Source organism: Mobula hypostoma, chromosome 10 (assembly GCF_963921235.1).
Source record: "Mobula hypostoma chromosome 10, sMobHyp1.1, whole genome shotgun sequence".
In the NCBI taxonomy this organism is placed as follows: Eukaryota; Metazoa; Chordata; class Chondrichthyes; order Myliobatiformes; family Myliobatidae; genus Mobula; species Mobula hypostoma.
In genome coordinates this window covers 41,306,310-41,330,585 of record NC_086106.1, presented here as the reverse complement: position 1 = coordinate 41,330,585, position 24,276 = coordinate 41,306,310, and the positions used below count along the sequence as shown (strand labels likewise).

The window sequence follows — 24,276 nt, the reverse complement described above, 5'->3', positions numbered from 1 at the left end:
AAGGAAGATTGCTGGTGTCCTGTCGGGAGTCGCGTGTGGGGCCAGACACATGCTGATAAACAGAGCGACCTTGGGATTCCAATCTCTAGTTATCTGAAAGTGAAAACACGATCGAAGAAGGCATATGTCATGCTCTCCTGCGTGGAATATAAAAGCAGGGACATTATACTGGTTAGATCGCGGTTAGAGCTTTCTATGCAGTTCCGTCGGAGACGGCACTGAGAGCAAGGAAGGGGGTTTAAAGGCATCTAAGGCATGATTTTTTTAAATATAGGAACACACTGCCAGAGGAGATGGGGTATTCAGATACAATCACGATGTTCAAGAAATATTTAGTCAGACAGTTGAATAGGCAAAGAATAAAAAGGGACAGCCCTAATGAGGGCAAAAAAAGATTAGGTCGATGGGCAAAAAACTTGTCGAGTACAACTCTGACATTCACAAAATGTTTTCTTTAGCCTCAACCGGTGGCCGCAAGGTACAGAGACACGATTAGATTTGCATCAGGAATACAACGTTTCCTGGCTCTTTGCAAATTCTGTCCAATATTATTCCATTCTCCACCGCCCTTAATTCGAATACCTCTCCATTTGTATTCATACTGTATCGCTGTTCACATCGATTGACAGCTGATTGGAATGCCTTTCAACTCGTGAATATCAGGTTGCAACAATAAATAAGTGGTATTTACCACATCTTAACACCCATGTCTTATTTATTCGTTTTAAACTTTGGTTATATCAAGTTAGAGAAAAACACCTTTTCTTTTTAATAATTCTTAGTTAAAGTTCACGTTTGAATTATTGGATGAGTCGTGGCTTTACAGCACTGGACCCTTCTTGTAAATGTGTAGAAGTAAGTGAGTGAACTCGCTAACTGAGTGAACTTTATAGGACACCAGCTCACCGCGGACAACACAGTCCACTCGTCCAATATAGTTTGCAATACGGCGACCCCTTCTGACGAAACCCAGAACTGCCGCTCTAATGTGCTCACCTCTTCCGCCGTCACGATGTAGTATGCTTAAACTCTTTACTTAGCACTGCAGAAGAGACATTAAATACGGATTGCCAGCGTTAGAAGACGGAGATTGGGTTTGATAGAATAGTGACAATTATTTACTAATTATACTTAAAGTTAAATATGAATTTATATAGCACTCTGTTTAGACAATCTGCTGGGAGACCAGATGTTGCCTCCAACCTGATTCACAGGCCTCTCCAGGTGATGGACAAATCAGTTATAACTTATAAGTTAATTTTTAATTCAGAGATGTAGCATGGTAACAACCCCTTCCAGCCCAATGGGCCTGCAAGTGACTGATTAACATGGAATGTGAGAGGAAGCCCGCATGGTCGTGGGGAGAATGTACAAACTCCTTTTAGACAGCGGTGGGACTTCAGCCCTGGTCGCTGTGCTAACCACTACCTTGCTGCCCGAGTTTGTGAAGGAAAAAAGATTAAAACCAACACCAAGTTTCTCCATCCCGCCAAGAATGGAGGAAGGTGAGAGGGTGAGAACACTTTTTGTGAATCCTCCTTCCCCATTTTGACTGTTAACGTGACTTTGGGAATCAAGATCCAGGTCAACCCTTCTCAAATGGGGAAGGACCACACCCTGCTGCTAGTGGACAGTGAGGAGTTGTACCCTGATTAACAGCCTCCCTAATGCTTAACGGGTACATTGTTTAAAGAGGCCTCATGAGCGGAGTTGGTGGTTTGTAAACAGAATATATTAAGTTCAAGCTTATTGTCGTTCAACCATACAGCAAAAGGAAACACTCTTCCTCTGGGGCCAAGGTAGGTACAGCATATATATTCATGTAGAAGTTAGCCCCATACTCTTACAACTCGGAGTTCGATTCCAGTGCCCTCTGTAGGCAAGGCTGTGCATTCCTTTCTGTGTGTGTGTAGGTTCTCTCCAGGTGCTCCAGTTTCCTCCCACAGTCCAAAGGTGTAAATTGTCCCATGATAAGGCTGGGGTTGTTGGGCATCACAAGGGCACCGCAACTAGAAGGCCTGGAAGGGCCTTTTCCATACCATATCTAAAATAAATGATAAATCCTGTTGTGTACACTGATCGTTTGCAGGAGTGTACTACAGGCGTTGGGGAGATGCCAGGATCCTTTGTACCAACTCTGACTGCCATCACCACCAGCCAGGATCTACAGTGGATGGTTCAGCCGACTGTCATTTCCTCGGTGGCCCAGACTCAGTCTCACATTCCCCCTATGGCCCAAACCTCCATGGATCCATATAACCTCCCGGGGACCAGCTATTCCACTCCAGCCATGTGCTCCTACAGCACTGGAGAGCCATCGAAACCCACCCGGGCCAGCCGCTCTCGGAGGGCACGCGATGAAACGGTGAGTGAAGGACACCTGTACACTGTGGACACACAGCCAATATATACACAGACACTGTAGATAGGCAGATGCAAACACAGGCAGACACACACGCACAGAGCCAACACGCTGGAGGAACTCAGCAGGTCGGGCAGCATCTGCAGAGTATTTTGTGTTTACCACACACACACACACACACACACACACAGGGACACAGTATGTGCGGGTGCACAATGATATGAGATCAAAGTTTTTTCAGGGGTCTTTGCGGACCTTTGTTTAAATATTATTGCTAAATAATGGGAACAATGCTAATATTATAGGTCCGCTCTATTTTTTGGGGCTCTGGATCTTCTTTCAGCAGTCAAGTTAGCTCCCCTCTACAGTCACACCACACCCCTCCTGGGTTAGATAGAGCATGGACACAGGCCAATCAGTTCACGCTGGGCAACTGAGTTAGTCCTATTGCCTGCGTTTGGCCCATATCCCTATAAACCTGTCCTGTCCACATAAAACCCCCTCTGCAGTGACCCATCAAACATTCCAAGTTGGGAACACCCCGCTGGTACAAGATGGAGCGCTGATCCATTAGCTACTTCAAGAATGATTTCCCGCTCTCATGTGTCCAGCCCGTTGAGGTCTGAGTTCTGGACGCCTTGAGGACGCGGAGAGGGTTGGGTTAAGGGAAGAGAGTACGGGCCGGGGTGTGTGGGACTGTGTGCGCGGTTTCCTAGCGTAATGGCCAAGGGAACTGAATCCTATCTGTCTACCACCCACAGCTCACTGCCGAGGAGGAGGAAAAACGCCGCGTTCGCCGGGAGAGAAACAAACTGGCTGCCGCCAAATGTCGGAATCGTCGCCGGGAACTGACCGACCGCCTCCAGACCGTAAGCAAACTATCCTCCCGCCTCTCCCGGGTGCCCTGAGACAGGGAAGGGCAAGTGTAGAGGGGTATGTTCAGAGCCGGTAATTGGAGAGGGGGGTTGGAGGGAGGAGTTATTAGTTCACTAACCCGTACGGGATCACAGGTCGTACCGTGCCTGTCCCTCAGGGACCTGTAATGGGCGGTGGGAGGTTAGGCGAATATTCTTGCTTTATTCTCCCCTCTTTCCCACCAACCCCATCATTTTTGTTGTCTTCTTGTTTCTCTTAATCCCTCTCTACTCGCTCTCTCCTATTCTTGCCGTTATCAATCTACAGTATTCCCCATTTTCCCTTTCTCCCATCTTATCTCTCTCCATCTTTTTTTCGCCCTTCTCTGGAGCCTCCCCTCACCTCCCTCGCTCCCCTTTACCCTCCCCTCGCTTCCCTCACTCCCCTTTTTCCTCCCTCACTCCCCTTTCCCCTCCCCTCACCTCCCTCACTCCCCTTTTCCCTCCCCTCACCTCCCTCACTCCCCTTTTCCCTCCCCTCACCTCCCTCGCTCCCTTTTTCCCTCCCCTCACCTCCCTCGCTCCGCTCCTTTTTTCTGCCCCCGCCCCTCGCTGCTCGCACTAACCGTCTGCCTCCGTCCTCGCAGGAGACCGACCAGTTGGAGGAAGAGAAAGCCGAGCTTCAATCTCAGATCGCCGAGCTTCACAAAGAGAAAGAGCGACTGGAGTTCGTGCTGGTGGCGCACAAGCCAGCCTGCAAGATCCCGTTCCAGGACCCCGTCAGTCCGCAGCCCAGCGCCGCCGCTGCCGAGGTGAGCTCTCTCGGATTGCCTATTACACTGGATGGGAAGGAGCCCCCACTGTCCGGGAGCTACCCGTCGGGCTATCAGCTGCCGGCGGAGGTACCCTTCTATCCGCCCTGTGAGACTGTCCAGTCCTTTTTGAGTAGTAGCCCCAACGCCTCATACACCTCTTCATTTGTGTTCACCTACCCAGAGGGAAGCAGTTGCGGCCTCGTCCACCAGCGGAACAGTAGCAGCGACCAATCCTCGGACTCTTTGAACTCGCCATCGCTGCTGGCTCTGTAAACCTGCTTTAACCTCACTTCACTCACTTCCCAGCACCCGGCGCTGCTTTAACGCCGAGCCCGGGATACGGGAGAGAGGTGGGAGGGGTTGGGGTGGCCTTGTGTTGGGGAAGGAATCGCCAGCCTGCCTCGTTTTCTCTTCGCCTTCACCCTCTCCCTCTCCCACCTTGCTGCCCCGGGGAGGAGGAAGGGGACCAACACGGAGGGGGGCTAAAGCGTTTTGCTCCCGCACCCCCACACACACACACACACACACACACACTGCCAAATAGCTTCTGTTGCCACTCCGAAACCTCCCAAAAAAGTGGGGAGCAGCAACCCACGGTGGCGGAGCCAGTTTTGTATTGACGAAGTTGCAATGTTACTACACCAAGGCCCTCCCGAACGTATCCCGACCCAGCGAATGTCTAGCCATCCTGGCCTCCTCTCTGCTGCGTTAGCCGGCTGTACCTGTCTGGGAAGCTCCAGCAGCCCCTGCTGTAAAAGTGACTGAGCTTTTGTTTTACTGACGGTGAAACTACGGGCGGATTCTCCTTTTGTTAAGTGTTCCACCGCTCCACGAGGGGCCTGTCCCTCTCTAACGTACTGTGAATCCAGACATTTTGTAAGATAATTTTACGTTTATTGTGTGCGTGTGTGTGTGTTTGTTTTGGTGAGAGGGGAGAGGACGACGTGTTGTCTTCGATGTAACGGAAATATCCTCCTTCCCAATGAATAAGATGTGAATTTTACTTTTGGAACTAATTTTAATCGATCTGGAACTCAAAAGCAACAGAAAAAGTTATTGGTTTTATATCCTGCTTGATGATTTTTTAAAAACTTTGCAAGGGACAAGCAAGTCAGGAGGGATGTAAAACCGGCCGAATCCCTGATTTATTTTTGCGTTGAAGATCCCCCGCCGCGCCTCGACCCATTCCTTTCAGATTAGATGAGGTTTGTAGCCGTGACCTGTCAGGTTCGCAAACCACAGGATCCCTTCTGGCTGCCAAGGCTGCCTCTGAATTCGGAGCCGTGTTATTCCCCTCCATAGAGACTGCCTGACCTGCTGAGTTCCTTTAGCATTTTATGTCTGTAACGATTCAATTGGATGACTCTCCCCCACCGCTCTCCGGAGGTGACCGGTTTTGCGTTCATTAAGCCGGAAACGGCTTCATTTCCTCAGTGCACGGCCTAGAAACAGGCTTCTGTGATGCCACTGCAGTCGAATAGCCACCCTCTGCCCGGGTGCGTTTGTGGGCTCTTTCCAGCGCCTTCGGGAGGAGAGATTTAAGGGGGCAACGTGGGCAGTAGTTATACAGCAACCATACTGCCAGTTCTGTAAGAACGAGGGAGAACCCGCTTTTTTTTGTCATAACTGGGACACACGGCTTGACGTTGACGAACAGCGCAGCGTCTCCCATTCTCTCACTGCCAGAGACAGTCCCTCCCGGGAGGACAGAGCCCTTCCTGCCTCTTTGACCCTCGTTCACCACGAACTGGTCACAGTAACCGGTTCTGCCCACCAGACCAGACCACAGTAAGATTAAGATTTGCTTTATTTTGTCGCATGTGCATCAAAACATAGAGTAAAATGCGTGGTTTTTGCGCCAACGCCCAGCACAGTCCGAGGGCAGCCCACTAGTGTCGCCACGCTTCCCGCGCCAACAAGCCAGAATATGCTTTGCTTGACATTTAAACCACTGAGATGGGAGGTGAGGGAGATAGCGCCCCTATATTTCTGAGCAATACGGGAGGGCTAATCTCTCCCTCCTATTATGTATAGAATATCACGTATAAGTTATTGTATTTTAACCAATATTTAAAGTAACTTACAAAAAAGGTAAAACTGGCTGACTGCAATAACGTATTTAACCTTTCACAATGACCTAATGAATATCCGACAGTTCGCGCCTGTGTCCATATCTTACTTGACATTCGAAAGCTCTGTGTTAATACAAACTGGGAAGCTTCAGTCCTTCAGACCCGCTGAGTGCACGCAGTCGCGGCTCAAATGGGACATGGCACCTCTGTGCCAGGGAAAGGATGAGTGTGAGTCTGTGTGTCAGGCAATAACAGGATAACGTTAGCTACCCATAATCTTGCCGTCCTTCCCTGGCTGAGCCACCAGCTGAGACAGAATGGCTACATTCATTCTGACAGCAGAGATTCTGCAGATGCTAGAAATCTTGAGAAACACAAAGTGCTGAAGGAGCTCATCAGGTCAGGTAGCATCTATGGAGGGTCAATGAAGACCCTTGGTCTATGTCAACGTTTCAGGACAGGACCTGTTGAGTTGTTCCAGCACTTGGTGTGAGCGTTCCTTGTGAGGTCTCCTGTGGGTCTAGCTGGTACTTGCTGTATGAAGGATACCATATTTCCCATCAATTGACAGCCTTCATTTTATACTTTTTATAGTTAATATTTATTTTTTATTTCTATATTGTACTTTTAAAACATGCAGCATTTTCTTTGCAAAAGAAAGACCAGATTGACTTCAGGACTAACTGTACAAAATGTCTGGAGCCATAAACAATTTACTGACTTGTATACGGATTCCTAAAAGGGGAAACAAATAAAAACAGTCCTGTTGTATGTCAGACCATAGGATATAAAAACTACTGACCCCTTCCTTTCCCTCTCTATGTAATCTTGGTGTGGGAACAATTTGCTTCAAGTTACCACAGCTTATCCAGTGTTAGTCCATGTATAGTTTTAAGCTCTAGTTCCTTTAAGCTTTAAAAATTGTTGAAATTTATGTCAAAAACTGCATGGAGACGAGTTACAACATTTCAAAAACGGATGTGTTATTTACTGGGACACAGGATTAATTCAAACTGTGTTACCACAGACGATTGTATACTGTATGTTCCTGTGTCTGTACTATGACTATGTCCATGGTTGTTTATCAAGATTTATAATGTAATTATTTCAAAAATATTGAAATCTATTTCTGGATTTGTGACTGTAGAGTTGTGTGTATATATTGTGGCACTGCATTAGGCTTTAAGCCAGCATTGAGAGTAAAAATTGTCTTATTGGAAAGAGTGGTTCGTTCACCCACTCCTGGGTACTCAAATGTTAATGTTTAACCTGTACCTCTGCCAACTCTCCACTCCTCATCAACCCACAATACTACAGACCACTGCTTGAATCATTGAACATACTGAAGGTCAAGATGAACAAGTATTTGGTCTGTAGGACAGTCGAAGGTTGTGGGGAACAATGGCCCTAAGGCCAAGATCAGATCAGCCTACTCCTATTTCTTGTCTTTTGCCAAGATGAGCCCACTCACCCAAGGCCTGACCTAATCCACTGCCAAAGTGGAGATACGGAGTGCTCACAATATGGTTCCACTGTGGAGAGTGGCAGCTTCCAGTGGTACAGCCTGCTCCTTGCTCTGAGGGGCTTCAGAAGGAAATTGATGCCCCTTCATTGGAGATGACTCAGAGACATTGGTGGAGGGGTCAGAAATCTGTGGACCATTTTTTTTTATATGCAACCACTCCCGGAATCAGGCTTGCTCAGTTTTTTACTCTTCAACACTTCACATCACTGGGAAGTGGAAGCAAGAGCTTCTTTCTTTCTCTCTAGTCTGTGAAGCTTCGGTGGAATCAGCATAACCTGCTGGATGCGTGGGCATGAAATTCAGTCAGGAACATTCACTGATCCCTCCTTCTCCAGCCCAAGCATTCCACAGTCTCTGGGCTGGGTGCAGACAAGGACAAGACTCAAAGTGAAACTGATATTGAGCCACACTTTAAAATCCTGAGCAATTGGTCATTATCTCCATCTTAATGACTGTAACCTCCCTGAGTCTGTCTTCCCCATTTCCACAAGTATCTCTGTGCATCTTTCTTCTCCCACTCCATCTTCCTTATTTTCTGTTGCCCCCACCCCTCTCATTCCTGCTACCTCTGCAGTTGCCTGGATGTGTACGTGCACTCTCCTCTCTGTCCTACGAGATCTGCTGTCTCCCTCTGTATGCTTCCTCCTCACTTTCCAACATTTGCCCTGTCATGCCCTCGATCCACCAGAGTTTAATGCACTTTGTGAAATTAAGGTTTATTTTGATATTTATAAATATCTTGCTCCTGTTACACGGTGAAATCTGAGTTTGTTGCATCAATAATCTGCATGAAACCTGAAATTTGCAATGTTTTACTATGTGTTAATAAAGGAACCATTGATGCTAAATCCACATTTGTTTGTGCGCTATTTATTATAAATGGCTACTAAAGGGGGCTTTAACACCTCGGTGTCCCTTGCAGTAGATGAGTCTAGGACCAGAGAGCACAGCCTCAGATTAGAAGTGTACCCCTTTAGAACAAAGATGAGGAATTTCTTTAGTGCAGAGGGTGGTGAATTAGTGGAATTCGATGGCACAGATGGTTGTGGCAGCCTAGTCAATGGATATATTTAAAGCAGAGGTGATAGTTCATAATTCATCAGAAGGATATGGGCAAAAGGCAGGAGAATGTAATTGAGAGGGATAACAAATCAGCCATGTGGAATAGTTGCATAGACTTCTTCCACGTCCTAAGATCTAATGATTATCTTATTTTTCGCCTTTTATGTCCAGTACTCAACTTTCTGTGTGGGATTTTTTGGTTTTATGATAAGTTTATTAAAATCAATAGCATGTGAAATGAAAGGTCCCATGTCCAGCATAAACCCCAACACCTACTGGTTCCCATGAACCAGGGAGCACTGAATCCTTCCTCTCTGGGTTTACCCAGGCACAACTGTAACCTTGAGAGAGGAGCATGCTATCAACAAACAGAAGGCCCACTGCCCAGACCTGTGAGTGGTTACAGGAGCAGACTGACATGGAGGTCCCTCTACTGAACCACACTTTCTCTGCCCAGGGTGGCAGATGTTTGACCAGAACTTGAGGAGGATCTTCCTTAAACATCCAAGTCTGCAACTTCTCATGTTCTGTTTATACATGGAACAAGATTACTAAGATAGTAAGTAGTCCTGGTGGCATAGAGCAAAAGAGCACCATTACAGGCCTGTTGGACCAACCAGTCCTTGCTGACCCCAGTGCCCATCCAGCTCCAAGCCCCCTCCCTCCTGACACCTGCTGTACCTAACTTAACCACTTCCTCTGGTTCCATCCCCCACAGGAAAATGTTGCTTCTCAGGTCCCTTTGAAATCTTTCTCCTCTCACTCTGAACCTATGCCCCCTAGTTTTGGACCCCCCTGGCCTGGGGAAAAGACTGTTACCATAGATCAGAAGGCATAATACCGGAAGTAGGCCATTCAGCCCATTGAGCCAGTTCCATCACAGCTGATTTCTCAACCCAGTTCACCTGTCTTCTCCCTGTAACCTTTGATACCTTTAACAATCTTGAGTTAAATATACCCCACCCTGTGGTTAAAGAAATTTCTCCTTATCTCTGTTCTAAAGGGATGTCCTTCTATTCTGAGGCTGTGTCTTCTGGTCCTGGACTCCCCTACTATAGGTAACATCCCCTCCACATCCTGAGCAGCTGCATCACTGCCTAGTTCAGAAATTGTACCATCTTGGATCGCAAGACCCTGCAGCAGATAGTAAGGTCAGCTGAGATCATCGGACTCTTCCCATCATTACAGACATTTACACCACACGCTGCACCCGTAAAGCAAACAGTATTATGAAGGACCCCACGCACCCCTCATACAAAGTCGTCTCTCTCCTGCCATCTGGTAAAAGGCACCGAAGTATTCAGGCTCTCACGACCAGACTATGTAACAGCTTCTTCCCCCAAACCATCAGACTTCTCAATACCCAGAGCCTGGACTGACACCAACCTACTGCCCTCTACTGTGCAGATTGTCTTGTTTATTATTTATAGTAAAGCCTGCACTGTTTTGTGCACTTTATGCAGTCCTGGGTAGGTCTGTAGTCTAGTGTAGTTTTTGTGTTGTTTTACATAGTTAAATGTAGTTTTTGTATTGTTCATGTAGCACCATGGTCCTGAAAAACGTCTCGTTTTTACTGTGGACTGTACCAGCAGTTATGGTTGAAATGATAATAAAAAGTGACAATCCCTTCCGACCTATGTTCGTGACACTTCTCACGCTCTTAAACTTTTCGATGATTTTAAGTTCCCTGGCCCCCACTGCTTTATTTTCACCATGGATGTCCAGTCCCTATATACTTCCATCCCCCATCAGGAAGGTCTCAAAGCTCTACGCTTCTTTTTGGATTCCAGACCTAATCAGTTCCCCTCTACCACCACTCTGCTCCGTCTAGCGGAATTAGTCCTTACTCTTAATAATTTCTCCTTTGGCTCCTCCCATTTCCTCCAAACTAAAGGTGTAGCTATGGGCACCCGTATGGGTCCTAGCTATGCCTGCCTTTTTGTTGGGTTTGTGGAACAATCTATGTTCCGTGCCTATTCTGGTATCTGTCCCCCACTTTTCCTTCGCTACATCGACGACTGCATTGGTGCTGCTTCCTGCACGCATGCAGAACTCGTTGACTTTATTAACTTTGCCTCCAACTTTCACCCTGCCCTCAAGTTTACCTGGTCCATTTCCGACACCTCCCTCCCCTTTCTAGATCTTTCTGTCTCTGTCTCTGGAGACAGCTTATCCACTGATGTCTACTATAAGCCTACTGACTCTCACAGCTATCTGGACTATTCCTCTTCTCACCCTGTCTCTTGCAAAAACGCCATCCCCTTCTCGCAATTCCTCTGTCTCCGCCGCATCTGCTCTCAGGATGAGGCTTTTCATTCTAGGACGAGGGAAATGTCTTCATTTTTTAAAGAAAGGGGCTTCCCTTCCTCCACTATCAACTCTGCTCTTAAACGCATCTCCCCCATTTCACGTACATCTGCTCTCACTCCATCCTCCCACCACCCCACTAGGAATAGGGTTCCCCTGGTCCTCACCTACCACCCCACCAGCCTCCGGGTCCAACATATTATTCTCCGTAACTTCCGCCACCTCCAACGGGATCCCACCACTAAGCATATCTTTCCCTCCCCCCCTCTCTCTGCATTCCGCAGGGATCGCTCCCTACACAACTCCCTTGTCCATTCGTCCCCCCCATCCCTCCCCACTGATCTCCCTCCTGGCACTTACCCGTGTAAGCGGAACAAGTGCTACACATGCCCTTACACTTCCTCCCTTACCACCATTCAGGGCCCCAAACAGTCCTTCCAGGTGAGGCCTCACTTCACCTGTGAGTCGACTGGGGTGATATACTGCGTCCGGTGCTCCCGATGTGGCCTTTTATATATTGGTGAGACCCGACGCAGACTGGGAGACCGCTTTGCTGAACATCTACGCTCTGTCCGCCAGAGAAAGCAGGATCTCCCAGTGGCCACACATTTTAATTCCACATCCCATTCCCATTCTGACATGTCTATCCACGGCCTCCTCTACTGTAAAGATGAAGCCACACTCAGGTTGGAGGAACAACACCTTATATTCCGTATGGGTAGCCTCCAACCTGATGGCATGAACATTGACTTCTCTAACTTCCGCTAGGCCCCACCTCCCCCTCGTACCCCATCTGTTACTCTTTTTTATGCACACATTCTTTCTCTCACTCTCCTTTTTCTCCCTCTGTCCCTCTGAATATACCTCTTGCCCATCCTCTGGGTCACCCCCCACCCATCTTTCTTCCCGGACCTCCTGTCCCATGATCCTCTCATATCCCCTTCTGCCTATCACCTGTCCAGCTCTCGGCTCCATCCCTCCCCCTCCTGTCTTCTCCTATCATTTTGCATCTCCCCCTCCCCCTCCAGCTTTCAAATCCCTTACTCACTCTTCCTTCAGTTAGTCCTGACGAAGGGTCTCGGCCTGAAACGTCGACTGCGCCTCTTCCTATAGATGCTGCCTGGCCTGCTGCGTTCACCAGCAACTTTGATGTGTGTTGCATAAAAAGTGACGACTTGACTTGACTTGACTTGACTCTAGCTAGGTCTTCCAATATTCAATAGGTTCCAAAGAGATCCCCCATCCCTTTCTTAATTCCAGCAAGTACAGACCTAAAGCCATCAAACGCACCTCATATATTAACCGTTTCATTCCTAGAATCATTTCTGTGATGCCCCTCAAGGCCCTCTCCAATGCCACTACACATGAACTAAGCGAGAAAACGTTCTACCTTCAGCTTCAAGGGTAGAGAATCACTGGTATATGGACACACTGTTGACTGACCACCCTTTCCTCAACTGGGCTCACACCTACGGCCAGGAACCAATGGTGACTAATCCTCCACCTCTGGGGGGAGGGCTGGGGATAAAGCAAGCAATCTGTACTACAGCATGGGCAGCAGCATGTAAACAAGGCAAGTTTGTTAATTGCACAATCTGAGCATTATGGAAGTTGGCTGTTCCTATGTATTCAGAGCTGGATAATGTCTCACATACCCAGAATTCTTTCTCACTTCAGCTACAGCTTAATTTAACTTGACCATAAGACATTCTGTAGGAGCAAAATCAGGCCATTTATTATCCCTTTAACCCCTCTATCGACCTCTTTATCATCCCCTTTAACCCCTCTATTAACCTCGTTATTATACCTGTCAACCCCTCTATTAACCCCTTTATTATCCCTGTCAACCTCATTCTCCAACCTTCTGCCTGTAACCTTTGATACTTCGACTGATCAAGAACCTGTCAACCTCTACTTTAAATATATCCAATCACCTGGCGTCCACAGCTGCCTGTGGCAGTGAATTCCACGGATTCACCATCCTCTGGCTAAAGAAATTCCTCATCTCCATTCTAAATGGATGTCCTTTTATTCTGAGGCTGTGCCCTCTGGTCCGAGACTCTCCCACTACAATTAACTTCCACTTTTGTCCAGGCTTTTGGCACACTTTGAGGTTGCGGTGGTTCACCCAGACTCAGTCCAAGCAGGAGACCTGCTTATCCTTCCCGTAGTGAGACTGGTCCAGCAGCTGGTCATCCAGCTCCCAGGGCAGCAGAAGGGACACTACTTGTCACGTTATTCTGTTATTGATTTCAGGAAGAGGGACAGTGCAACGGTGCTGAGGTCTAGATATACTGTATATACAGAGAGGTGTCGGAAAAGGGCCAGTAACATCACAAAAGATCCCACCCACCCTGCTCACAAACTGTTTGTCCCACTCCCATCAGGGAGGACCCTACGTAGCATCCACTCCAGGACCACCAGATTCAAAAACAGTTCCTTTCCCCAAGCAGTAAGGCTGATCAACATCTCCACCACTTCTTGATTATTTCCCATCAGTCATCTAATGGACAGACACTCAATCTATGTGTATACTGTAAGCTGGCTTATGTTTTTGTATTTATTGTGCTTTTTTTAGTATTTTTATTGTGTTCTTTGCTTTTGTATTTTTTTGTGCTGCATCAGATCTGGAGTAACAATTATTTCATTCTCCTTACACCTGTATACAGGAAATATCATTAAACAGTCTTGAATTTTGAATTTTGAATTTTGAGAGGGTTCAAGAGCTTCAAATTCAAGTTTGTTTAATTGTCATTCAACTTTACATGAATACCCATGAGTGAATGGGTTCCTCTGGGCCAAGGTAAAAAATACAATACCAGCAGTCACACACAGCACAAAGTACATAGAGCACATATAAGATAGCAATAAACATACAGTCACACAAAAGATAGATATAAAATAGCCCAAATTCCTGAATCTATGGATATTATCAGCAAGAACAAGACAATCCAGCTTGTTTATACTGAGCAAACACTGGAGAGCAGCAATGAGGCCACACCACACCGCCTCCTGCACCACTTCTCTTGGGTGGCTGCAACACGCAAAAACCTAGCTCCCCTGGTGTGAGCTTTACCAATAGCCCGTCCTGGTCCAGCCGTTTAGCTTGTCATGAACTCAAGAGGTTCTGCAGATGCTGGAAATCCGCAGCAACACACATAAAATGCTGGAGAAACTCAGTAGGTCTGGCAAGATCAATGGAGAGGGATAAACTATTTTGGGTCAAGACTCTTCATCAGGACTCAACAATGTCCAGGGTGGATGGGATCTTTGATTATACTGGCTGCTTTATTGAGATTCTGAAGAGGAATTAAAAAGTTCACATTTTGGGCCAAGAGCACCTCTCACTATCTCAGTAAAGCATCCAGCATAATCAAAGCACCATCCATTCTGTAAGACCATAAAACATAGGAGCAGAATTAGGCCATTCAGTCCATCAAGTCTGTTCCTCCATTCCATCATGGCTGATCCCGAATCCCACTCAGCCTCTGTGTCATATCTTTTGATGCCCTGACCGATCAACTTCCACCTTAAATGTACCCACGGACTTGGCTTCCACCGCAGTCTGTGGCAGAGCATTCCACAGGTTCACTACTCTTTGGATAAAACAATTTCTCCTTACTTCTATTCTAAAAGGTCACCTCTCAATTTTGAGGCTGTGCCCTCTGGTTCTGGATACCCCCACTGTAGGAAACATCCCCTCCACATTCAACCTGTCTAGTGCTTTCAACATTCGGTAGGTTTCAATGAGGTCCTCCCACATTCTTCTAAGTTCCAGTGAGTACAGGCCCAAAGCTGCCCAATATGTTAACCCCTTCATTCCCAGAATCATCTTCGTGAACCTCCTCTGGACTGTCTCCAATGACAACACATCCTTTCAGAGATATGGGGCCCAAAGGCTGTTGACAATCCTGGGCATTCTCTCTTCTCCCCTCTCCCATGAGACAGAAAGTACAAAAGCCTGAAAGCATGTGCCACCAGGCTTAGGGACAGCTTCTATCCCTCTGTTATAACACTATTAAAGAGTTCCTTAAATTGGACACTTGACCTCACAATCTACTTTGTCATGCTCTTGCACTCGCCCTGCATCTTATCTGTAGTTGTTAACTTTATTCTGCATTGTTATTGTTCTGCTTCAATCCACTAATGATCTGATGAATACGCAAGACAAGCATTTCTCTGCATCTCAGTACATGTGACAATAATAAACCATTTGTTATTAAAAAAGCAACAACAGAAATGGTGACATTAAAATGTGCTGCACACACTGGTCCTGAAAGGCCTCCTGTGAACCAGTGGACAGCACGTACTTCTTCTCCGGGGTCATCCAGAAACAGGTTTTCAGCTCAGGTAGAGCCCACGATGGCTTGCTGTCTGGATCAGTGAATCAGCTGCCCAGGAGTAGATTGAAGAGGATGGATCACTGATACAGACAGAGAAGCCCTCCACCCCCTGCTTTGACCTGTGCCCGTAACCTCCTGTACTGTAACAATGAAGGCCAATGCAAGCCTGAGGAACAGCACCTCATCTTCTGCCTGGGCATGTTACAGCCCTTTGGACTCAACATTGAATCCTACAACTTCAGGTGGTTTGACTTCTTGGTGTGTATCAGTCATCCATTTGCATCAATCGCTCAGCTTGTTCTGTTTCTGCCTCTGGGAGTGGAGGATGTGCCAACCCGAACTGCCAGCAATGTCCTTCAGCTCTGCACATTACAACTCCCACATTCTTCTGTTTATGTGCCATAAATCATAAGACCATAAGACATGAAGATAAAGATCAATTTTATTTGTTCTATGTATATTGAGACATACAGTGAAATGCATCGTTTGCATCAAATCAAATCAGCGAGAATTGTGCTGGGCAAATGTCATCACGCTTCCAGCACCAGCTTAAGCCCCCAATACACCGTAGGCCTCCTTAACACCCTATCAACTTACACTGCAACTTTGAGGGATCTATGCACCCCAAGATCTCTCTGTTCCTCCACACTGCTAAGAATCCTGCCATTAACCCTGCATTCTGCCTTTGAACCTGAATAAGGTTCCTGGTAAGGTTCCTTTGTCAACACACCAGTAATCCTCCATGTTTCTGGGACCTGGGCTACATACAGTGAGAATCTGTCAGGGATCCAATCACAGACCCAGTACTGTGCACACAGTGATATTAATTGAGTAACAAATCCCAAGGTGCAAACAAAGTCAGCGTCAAAGTTCAGGCAGAGATCAAAACATCTAGAGAAATCCAAAAACAAGAATCGGGAAACAGGCAGAGTCAATATTCAGACAGACAGAGTACAGATACAAATGCTGGAAAGGCTCAGGAAAATTCACTGGCTGCTTCTTCTTCTTCTGTTGTTTTATGGCGGTTGGCAAACCAGCTTTTAGGTGCATTACCGCCACCTGCTAGACTGGAGTGTGGATTGTTGGATAAACAGGAGAAGGGGAAAGAATTGCATTCCCTATATTCTATATAATAAACCTGAGTCTTTCAGATACTTCATGATACAGGTCTGTATTTCTCTTGAATTCCCACTTAAAATGTCTTCTATACCCACATCAGGTTTTTTGTTTATCTTCAGCACCTCTATCATCTTCACTCTTTCTTTTTGATACTTCTTACATTTTATCAATACATGTTCAACTGTTTCTGGTTGATTACAGTATTCACACAACCCAGATGGATGTTTCCCTATTTTGTGTAATGTGTAATTAAGATTAGTGTGTCCAATTCCCAAACGACTGATGATCACTTCTGTCTTTCTATAGCCACTTGACAATCTTTTGTATCTGACTTGCCTCTGTATTTTGTACAGTTGTCTCCCTGTTTCACTCTCATCCCAATGTTTCTGTCATGTCTCCTCAATACGTGTTTTAATAACGCTCTTGACTTCCGCTTTGCTAAGAGGGATCTGGGCCTCTATTATAGACGATTTGAGCAATTGTTTAGCTATACTGTCCACTTTTTCATTACCCTCCCCTCCACAATGAGCAGGAACCCAAAGAAAGCTGACTTCTACTCCATTTTTGGTCAGTGTATATAACTTGCATAAAAACTCCAATAAGATATTCTGTCTACTTTCTGATTTTCTTGATTTGATCGAGGTTAATGCAGATAAACTGTCTGAACAGTTCACAGCCTTTTTGATATTATTTTCTTCTATCCAAGATAATGCACTCAATATTGCCATTAATTCTGTTGTATACACTGATAAATGGTTTGATTTCTTTTCCTGATACTAGTTTTGCACTGAGGAATGTAGACTGCAATACCTGTGTGGCCAGATCTAGGGTCTTTTGATCCATCCATAAACATTACAAGTTCATTTCTAAAATGCGAGTCTATATATTCTTGTTTGATTCCATAGTTAAACTTCTTTTTTAAAAGTTGTTGCCAGTTTCTATCTACTGTATGCATTGTAAAGAGCCATGGAGGAACATCAGATATTGGAACTGCAGGGCTATATTCCATTTTGTGGAGACCATATTTTTGTGCTGCTGCATCCCCGATCCATCCAAAGCTATTATAACTTGACTTATTATGTTCCCAGCAGTCTTTCAATATAGCTTGAGCTGGATGTGAGTAGTTATGTCCCATGATGTTAACCCAGTAATTTAGCATTAGCTTTATTCTTCTAAGGCTTCATGGCACTTCCCCCATTTCGATTTGAAGAGCTGATATAGGTGATGTTCTGAATGCACCACTACATATCCTGAGGGCCTGAGCTTGCTCAACATCCAGCATCTTTAAATTACTTTCTGCAGCTGACATGTAAGCTACACTTCCATAATCCAATGTAGCCCTCATTAAAGCCTGATAAATATTTAATAGTGATATCCTGCTTGCACCCCAGTCCTGTCCAGCAAGACCCCTCAATAAGTTATCTATTTTTTTTACATTTGACTGTAATTTTCTCAGTTTGCTTTTCCCATGTAAGTTCACTGGCACAATCTGGTAACAAACAGGACTGAAATACACTGAGCAATAAACAGGGAGGCAGATGACAGGTGGAGCACAATGAGATACAGGTGGCAGCAATACAGGTAATAATGAGAAACAGATGAGAGAGAGAGTACTCAGTAATACAGGGGCCGGAGTAGAGCAGGAACACATGGCAATACAAAATCACAGACTGACAGCTAGGAGGAAACACACAAAAAGACAGAGTTCAACTGGAGGTACTGACAGAATCACAAACTTCATCTCTGGGGAATCTTCCCAATTATTTAACAATTAATTAATGGGGGCTGGCATCCCCAGCACTCAGGCACCGTTGTATTCAGTCAGATCCATCGACCAGACCACTTTGCTTGCATGCCGACATCAGATCCCTGGAACAGACAATCTCTTCCAAACAACTTCATACTACGGATGGACAGACAGAAAGACTCAAGGGTGTTCTTGAAGCAGCCAAGTCAAGTTGAGTTTATTGTCACATGCACAGGTGCATGAGAAGCTTGCTTACTGCAGCATCACAGGCACAAACAACACACAGAGTCTAACACACAAGGCAGTGAAAAAGAAATGGTGCAAAACAAGACACTGCAATTCAAGATTTGAGGGTCGATGCGCATGGGTGCAATGCAAAGTTGGAGTGAGGTTGAGGTATGCTCAAGGGGAACTGGCTGGAGCGAGGATGAAACTGGTCAATACGGAGTCAGGTGTGTGAAGCAGAGAAAAGTCACAGCGCAGGAACTTTGGAGAACGTTCACCTGAACCAAGAGCAAGTCTGATTGATCTGGAAAAGGTCAGGTACAGGCCAGAATGTGGCAGCGGGGCCCAGCGCCCAGGTCTTGATCCAGCCTTTGGATGATTTAAACGCTGGACCGAATGGATTGAAAAGGCCAGGTGTCGGAACCAGAGGTGAAGGTCGGGCCAGCTCGCTCGCTGCTTCACGACGTTTACTCTGTTCTTCGCTGCGCTAAGGTTGAGGCTGCGGGCGTGTCCATCATCTCACTTTCATTCTGAAGGCTGTTCACTTGCTTTTATTGTTTGCACAATTTGTTTTTTTTCTCTCTCTCTGCACATTGGTCTCATTTTAATGAGTTCTTCTGGGTTTCTTGTTTTGTGGCTGCCTGTAAGGAGACAAAACTTCGCTAATTAATGTACTTTGAACTTTGAAGTTTATTTGTCACAAGTAGATCAAAGCATACAGTGAAACGTGTTGTTTGTGTTAATAAGCAACACACCCAAAAATGTACTGAGGGCAGCCCACAAGGGTCATCGCACATTCCAGCACCGACAGAGCACGCCCACAATACTTGACAGAATAACAAAGAACACAACAAGCAACAAATATACTAATAGCTGATATTAGCATAGATAGAATGTGGGCTGACTGACAGGAGCCAAAAAGTTAGAATAAAAGGGGACTTGCCTGGTTGGCTGCTGGTGTTTAGTGGTTTTCCGCAGGAGTCGCTGTTAGGACCGCTTCTTTTCATGTTATATGTCAAGGATTTGTAGGTCGGAATTGATGGCTTTGTGGCCAACTTTGCAGACGATACAAAGGTAGGTGGGGTGGGGAGGACAAGTAGCGTTGAGGAAGCAGGGTGTCTGAAGAAGGACTTTGATGGATTAGGAGAATGGGAAAAGAAATAGCTGATGGAATACTGTGTGAGGAAGGCTATAGTCATGAACTTTGCACAATACAGGCCCTTCAGCCCACAATGCGGTGCAAACATGTCCTTAGAAATTACCTAGGGTTACCCATAGCCCTCTATTTTTCTAAGCTCCATGTACCTATCCAGGAGTCTCTTAGAAAATATCATATCCGCCTCCACCACCATCGCCAGCAGCCCATTCCACGCACTCACATACACAGGGTAAAAGGAAGAGTGCCCCAATGCTGCTTATAGCCATGTCTGACAACTCTGAAACTACACAAACTGTGGTCTGCCAGTTAGATAGTTCATTATCCAGGATACAACGTTAAGATTGTATATTGTATACAGACTCTGATATTAAATGATATTGACTATGGAGAGCAAATTCAGAAATCAGAGGTTCAAAGGGCCTTGGGAGTCCTTGTGCAGTATTTCCTTAAAGTTGACTTCCAGGTTGAGTTGGTGGTAAGCAAGGCAAATGCAATGTTAGAGTTCATTTCAAGAGAACTAGACTAGCGGAATAATGTTTCGGCACAGACTAGAAGGGACGAATGGCCTGTTTTCTGTGCTGTAGTGTTCTATGTTTCTATAAAAGCAAGGATGTAATGTTGAGACATTATAAGGCATTGGTCAGACCGCACTTGGAGTATTATGAGCAGTTTTGGGCCTCTTATCTAAGAAATGATGTGCTGGCATTGGAGAGGGTCCAGAGGAGTTTCACAAGAATGATCCCAGGAATGAAAGGATTAATATTAGAGGAGCATTTGATAGGTCTGGACCTGTACTCACTGGAGTTTAAAAGAATGAGAGGGAATTTCATTGAAATCTATCGAATATTGAAAGGCTGAGATAGAGTGAATGTGGGGAGGATGCTTCTGATAGTCAAGGACCAGAGGGCACAATCTCAGAATAGAAGCATAGAAAACCTACAGCACAATCCTGGTAAATCTCCTCTGCACTCTTTCTTCAGCTTCCTATAATGAGGCAACCCCAAGTGAACACAGTACTCCAAATGAGGACTAACCAGGGTCTTATAGAACAACAACATTGCCTCACGGCACTTGAGCTCAATCCCCCCGACTAATGCAGAGATTTACCAGGATTACAGAGCATGTGCTGTCAGGATAGGATGAAGAAACTGGATCCTTCTCTTTGAAGCAAAGGAGGATCAGAGGTGATTTGATGGAGGTGTACTGGGTAATAAGAGGCACAAATTGAGTGTATAGCCAGAGACTTGTTCCCCAGCAAGGAAATGGCAAATACCAGAGGGCATAATTTTAAGGTGAGAAAGGATCTCGTGCTTTCCCAGTAATCATGAATAAACTCTTCTCAGGCCTCCCGCCGGGCACAGGCATCGACAAACTGCCATCCCCACAACGGTCGATGCCCAGTCCGGTTGCACCTACACCCCCTCCATCCGGTCAGCCCCCATCCAACCAGGTCTCCACCGCCCCACCCCATCCACAATCGAACTTCAGTTCTCACCTAGAGCAAGGAAGCCATTAAAATAAAACTAGAAGAAAACATATTTTAACAAAAACGAAGGTCTCGCTGTAAATAAGACTAGAACCCGACTGCAAACAAGGTGGGGCAGCGGAAAGCCGACTGGATGAGGACCAAACAACCAGGAGGGACAGACGATGGGGGCACAAACACCGCCAGACTGGACACGTGGGCACCACCCCTGACGAAGATGGCTGTGCCTGTCACTGAAACCTCGGTCAAAATTAATACCTGTACCCGGATGGAAGCCCAAGAAGAGCTCTTTAATTTTAAGTTGTTGGGAGGAAAGTACAGGGTGGCTGTCAAAGGCCAGTATCCCAGCACAGAGAGTGATGAGTGCACATGGTGGTGGCATAGCCAGACACACCAGGAACACATGAGAAGCTCCTACATAGGCACATCCATTGAGAAACAAGATGAGGAGGAATTTCTTTAACCAGAGGATAGTGAATCTGTGGAATTCATTGCTACAGACAGCTGTGGAGGCCAAGTCATTGGGTATAGTTAAAACAGAGGTTGATAGGTTCTTGATTAGTCAGGTCATCAAAGGTTATGTAGATAACGCAAGGGGCTGAGAGGGTTAATAAAGCAGCCATGATGGAATGGTGAATCAGCCTCGATGGGCTGAATTGCCTAATTGTTCCCATGTCTTATGGGGAAATTGGACAACTGGTGCCATCTACTGAGATTACAGGGGACTACAGTGCAGTTACTCAGGAAATGTGATCTAGTCATGCATGGGCAGACCAGACCCTGAACAGCCACATGTCTCACTCAATCCGTCTGTCACTCTCCCTTCCACTCCCTCAGTTCTCACCACCTCTCACTCCCCAGTGACATCTTCTCACTGGAGTACTACTCGCTGTTTACTTGGGGAGAGGGTTCACTCTCAGCTGGGTAGAGCTTTGATCTTTTGGAGAAGGGGGTTCAAGCCCCCTGTGATTGGTGTTTACTCCCATTCTGACTGGGGTTCACTCTTGCATCGGTAGAAATCCTGCTCAGTAGGGAAGTGGGCTACTCTTACCGGGTTAGCTTCTCTCTGGGGAAGACAGACCACTCTTACTGGGTCAAAGGGTCAATGCACCAAGCCTGACACTCAGTGGGAACATGGAAGGGGAGGAGGTGCAGCTCACCTTGAGTGCGCTAGGGACATAATTCTCACCAGGGTATGCACAGCATCACCATCACACAACGTTTACAGGAAAAAATATAAATTACGCAAAATTGTAGAAGAAAGAATACAAGTAGAACAAAAAAGTTCTTTATAGTACAGAGGTTATAGAGTTGCTTTCCCGAAATAGTGATCAGGCTTGTGCACTTTAGTTCAAGATCCCATTGGTTGAAGGGAAGTAGCTGTTTTTGAACCTGGTGGTGCAGGATTTCAAGTTTCTGTACCTGCTGCCTGATGGGAACTGTGAGAAGATGACATGGCTCAGATGTGGGGATCTTTGATGATAGATGTTGCCTTCCTGAAGCAGTGCCTACTGACGGTGGGGAGGGATGAGCCCTTGATTCACTGGGCAGCATCCACTATTCTCTGCAGCTTCTTCCATCCACCCCTAAGTTCAGCTTCATCACTCAGTGAGATTACAGGAGCCTGATTGTAAATTCCACTCCACATCTGTTGAGAATAATAATTAAGATCAATATGGATCAGCATAATTGATGATTGAAGGTCAGTATGGACTCAGAGTGCTGAAGGCCTGGATCTTTTTATGACTACTTCCATCTGTCCCCAGTGCCCTTTCACCCATTTTCTCATCAGGAACTTATCACATCTGCCTTTACAACATTCAGAAATGTTACTTCTGCCCATTGAGGAAGTGACCCATGGACTCATGACCAGTGCAAAACAAATAACTGATATTTATACTAAATGAAGGATCCCATATTTTTAAACAGTGACCCCTTTTCCCCCCAAAGAGGAAACATTCTCTCTACATCCACTATTTCAGAGATCCTCCAGGTTCTTCTACGTTTCAAAGGAAGTAAATTAGCTCTTAATGGGGTCGAGTTCACCTATTGAGACAGAAGTTCACTCACTGGGGAAGGAATTTATTCTTAATTAAGTACTGGGGAAGGGATTTCTCCTCCACTGCAACTGGGGTGCACCAGGTTTAACTGTGTTTATTCCAACTGGAACCCCATCTTGATTAGGGTGGATGCTCCTGTTCTCTGGGATAAGGTGTTAACCATTTAAGTTCAAAGCAAATTTATTAACAAAGTACATACACCATATATTCATTTTCTTGCGGGCATTCACAGTAGAACAAAGAAATACAATTGAATCAATAAAAAATGATGCACAAAGACTGATAAACAACCAACGTGCAAAAGTAGACAAAAAAACTAATAATAAATAAAGAGAGAGATCAATAGATAAATCAATCAATCGATCTGAGAATGTGAGTTGTAGAGTCCTTGAAAGGGTTCCATAGGTTGTGGAATCAGTCAGTGTTAAGGCAAGTGAAGTTTTCCTTAACAAGAGAAAATCTGCAGATGCTAGAAATCCAAGCAACACACACAAAATGCTGGAGGAACTCAGCAGCCAGGCAGCAAGAGTAAACAGTTGGTGTTTCGGGCCGAGGCCCTTCAGCGGGACTCAAGGGTCCTTTTGAAGGGCCTCAGCCTGAATCGTCAATTGTACTTTTTTTCATAAATGCTGCCCGGCCTGCTGAGTTCCTCCAGCATTTTGTGTGCGTTATGAAGTTTGCTGATTGAAAGATAATAACCGTTTCTGAACCTGGTGGTGTGGGTCCTGAGGTTCCTGTATCTCCTTCCTGAAGCCATCAGTGAGAAGACAGCATGGCCTGGATGGTAGGAGTCCTTGATGCTGGACGTTGCTTTCTTGTGGCAGTGCTCTTTGTAAATGTGCTCAGTACATCAGGGGTGCACACTAGAACACACATGGTTGCATCGTATTCAAAATGTGGCTGGGCAAACTGATTCAGTTTTTACCTCCACATCCAGGCATAACCTGGTTAATATTTTCATACAACAACGCAGTATCAGTGCAGTTAGTTATGGCCAGACTAAGTCTGGTTAGGCACTGGACAGGCTAACCATCGAACCTGAGTCTTTCCTGCATTTTGTATCCAAGAAATCCAAGAGAATTGGAATTGGTTTATTATTGTCACATATACTGAGATACAGTGAAAAGCTTATCTCCGCTA

The 24,276-nt window shown here is 45.8% G+C and overlaps 1 protein-coding gene across 7 annotated transcripts in view; it reads left to right on the top strand.

Moving 5' to 3' along the window:
* The window catches only part of LOC134352866 (protein FosB-like), a 144,684-nt gene that overhangs the window by 1,399 nt on the left and 119,009 nt on the right, over nucleotides 1-24,276 (top strand). For 6 of the 7 annotated variants that reach the window (XR_010019486.1, XM_063060405.1, XM_063060402.1 and 3 more), the window contains exons 2-4: nucleotides 2,090-2,365; nucleotides 3,124-3,231; nucleotides 3,864-4,028. Coding sequence is in view for 6 of the 7 variants with exons in the window: in XM_063060405.1 (XP_062916475.1) it covers nucleotides 2,090-2,365; nucleotides 3,124-3,231; nucleotides 3,864-4,028 (549 nt within the window). In the remaining variant the exon portion in view is untranslated. Of the gene's footprint in view, nucleotides 1-2,089; nucleotides 2,366-3,123; nucleotides 3,232-3,863; nucleotides 4,029-4,212; nucleotides 8,469-24,276 lie in introns of those variants that run through there. The other variant, XM_063060406.1, reaches the window with a different exon arrangement.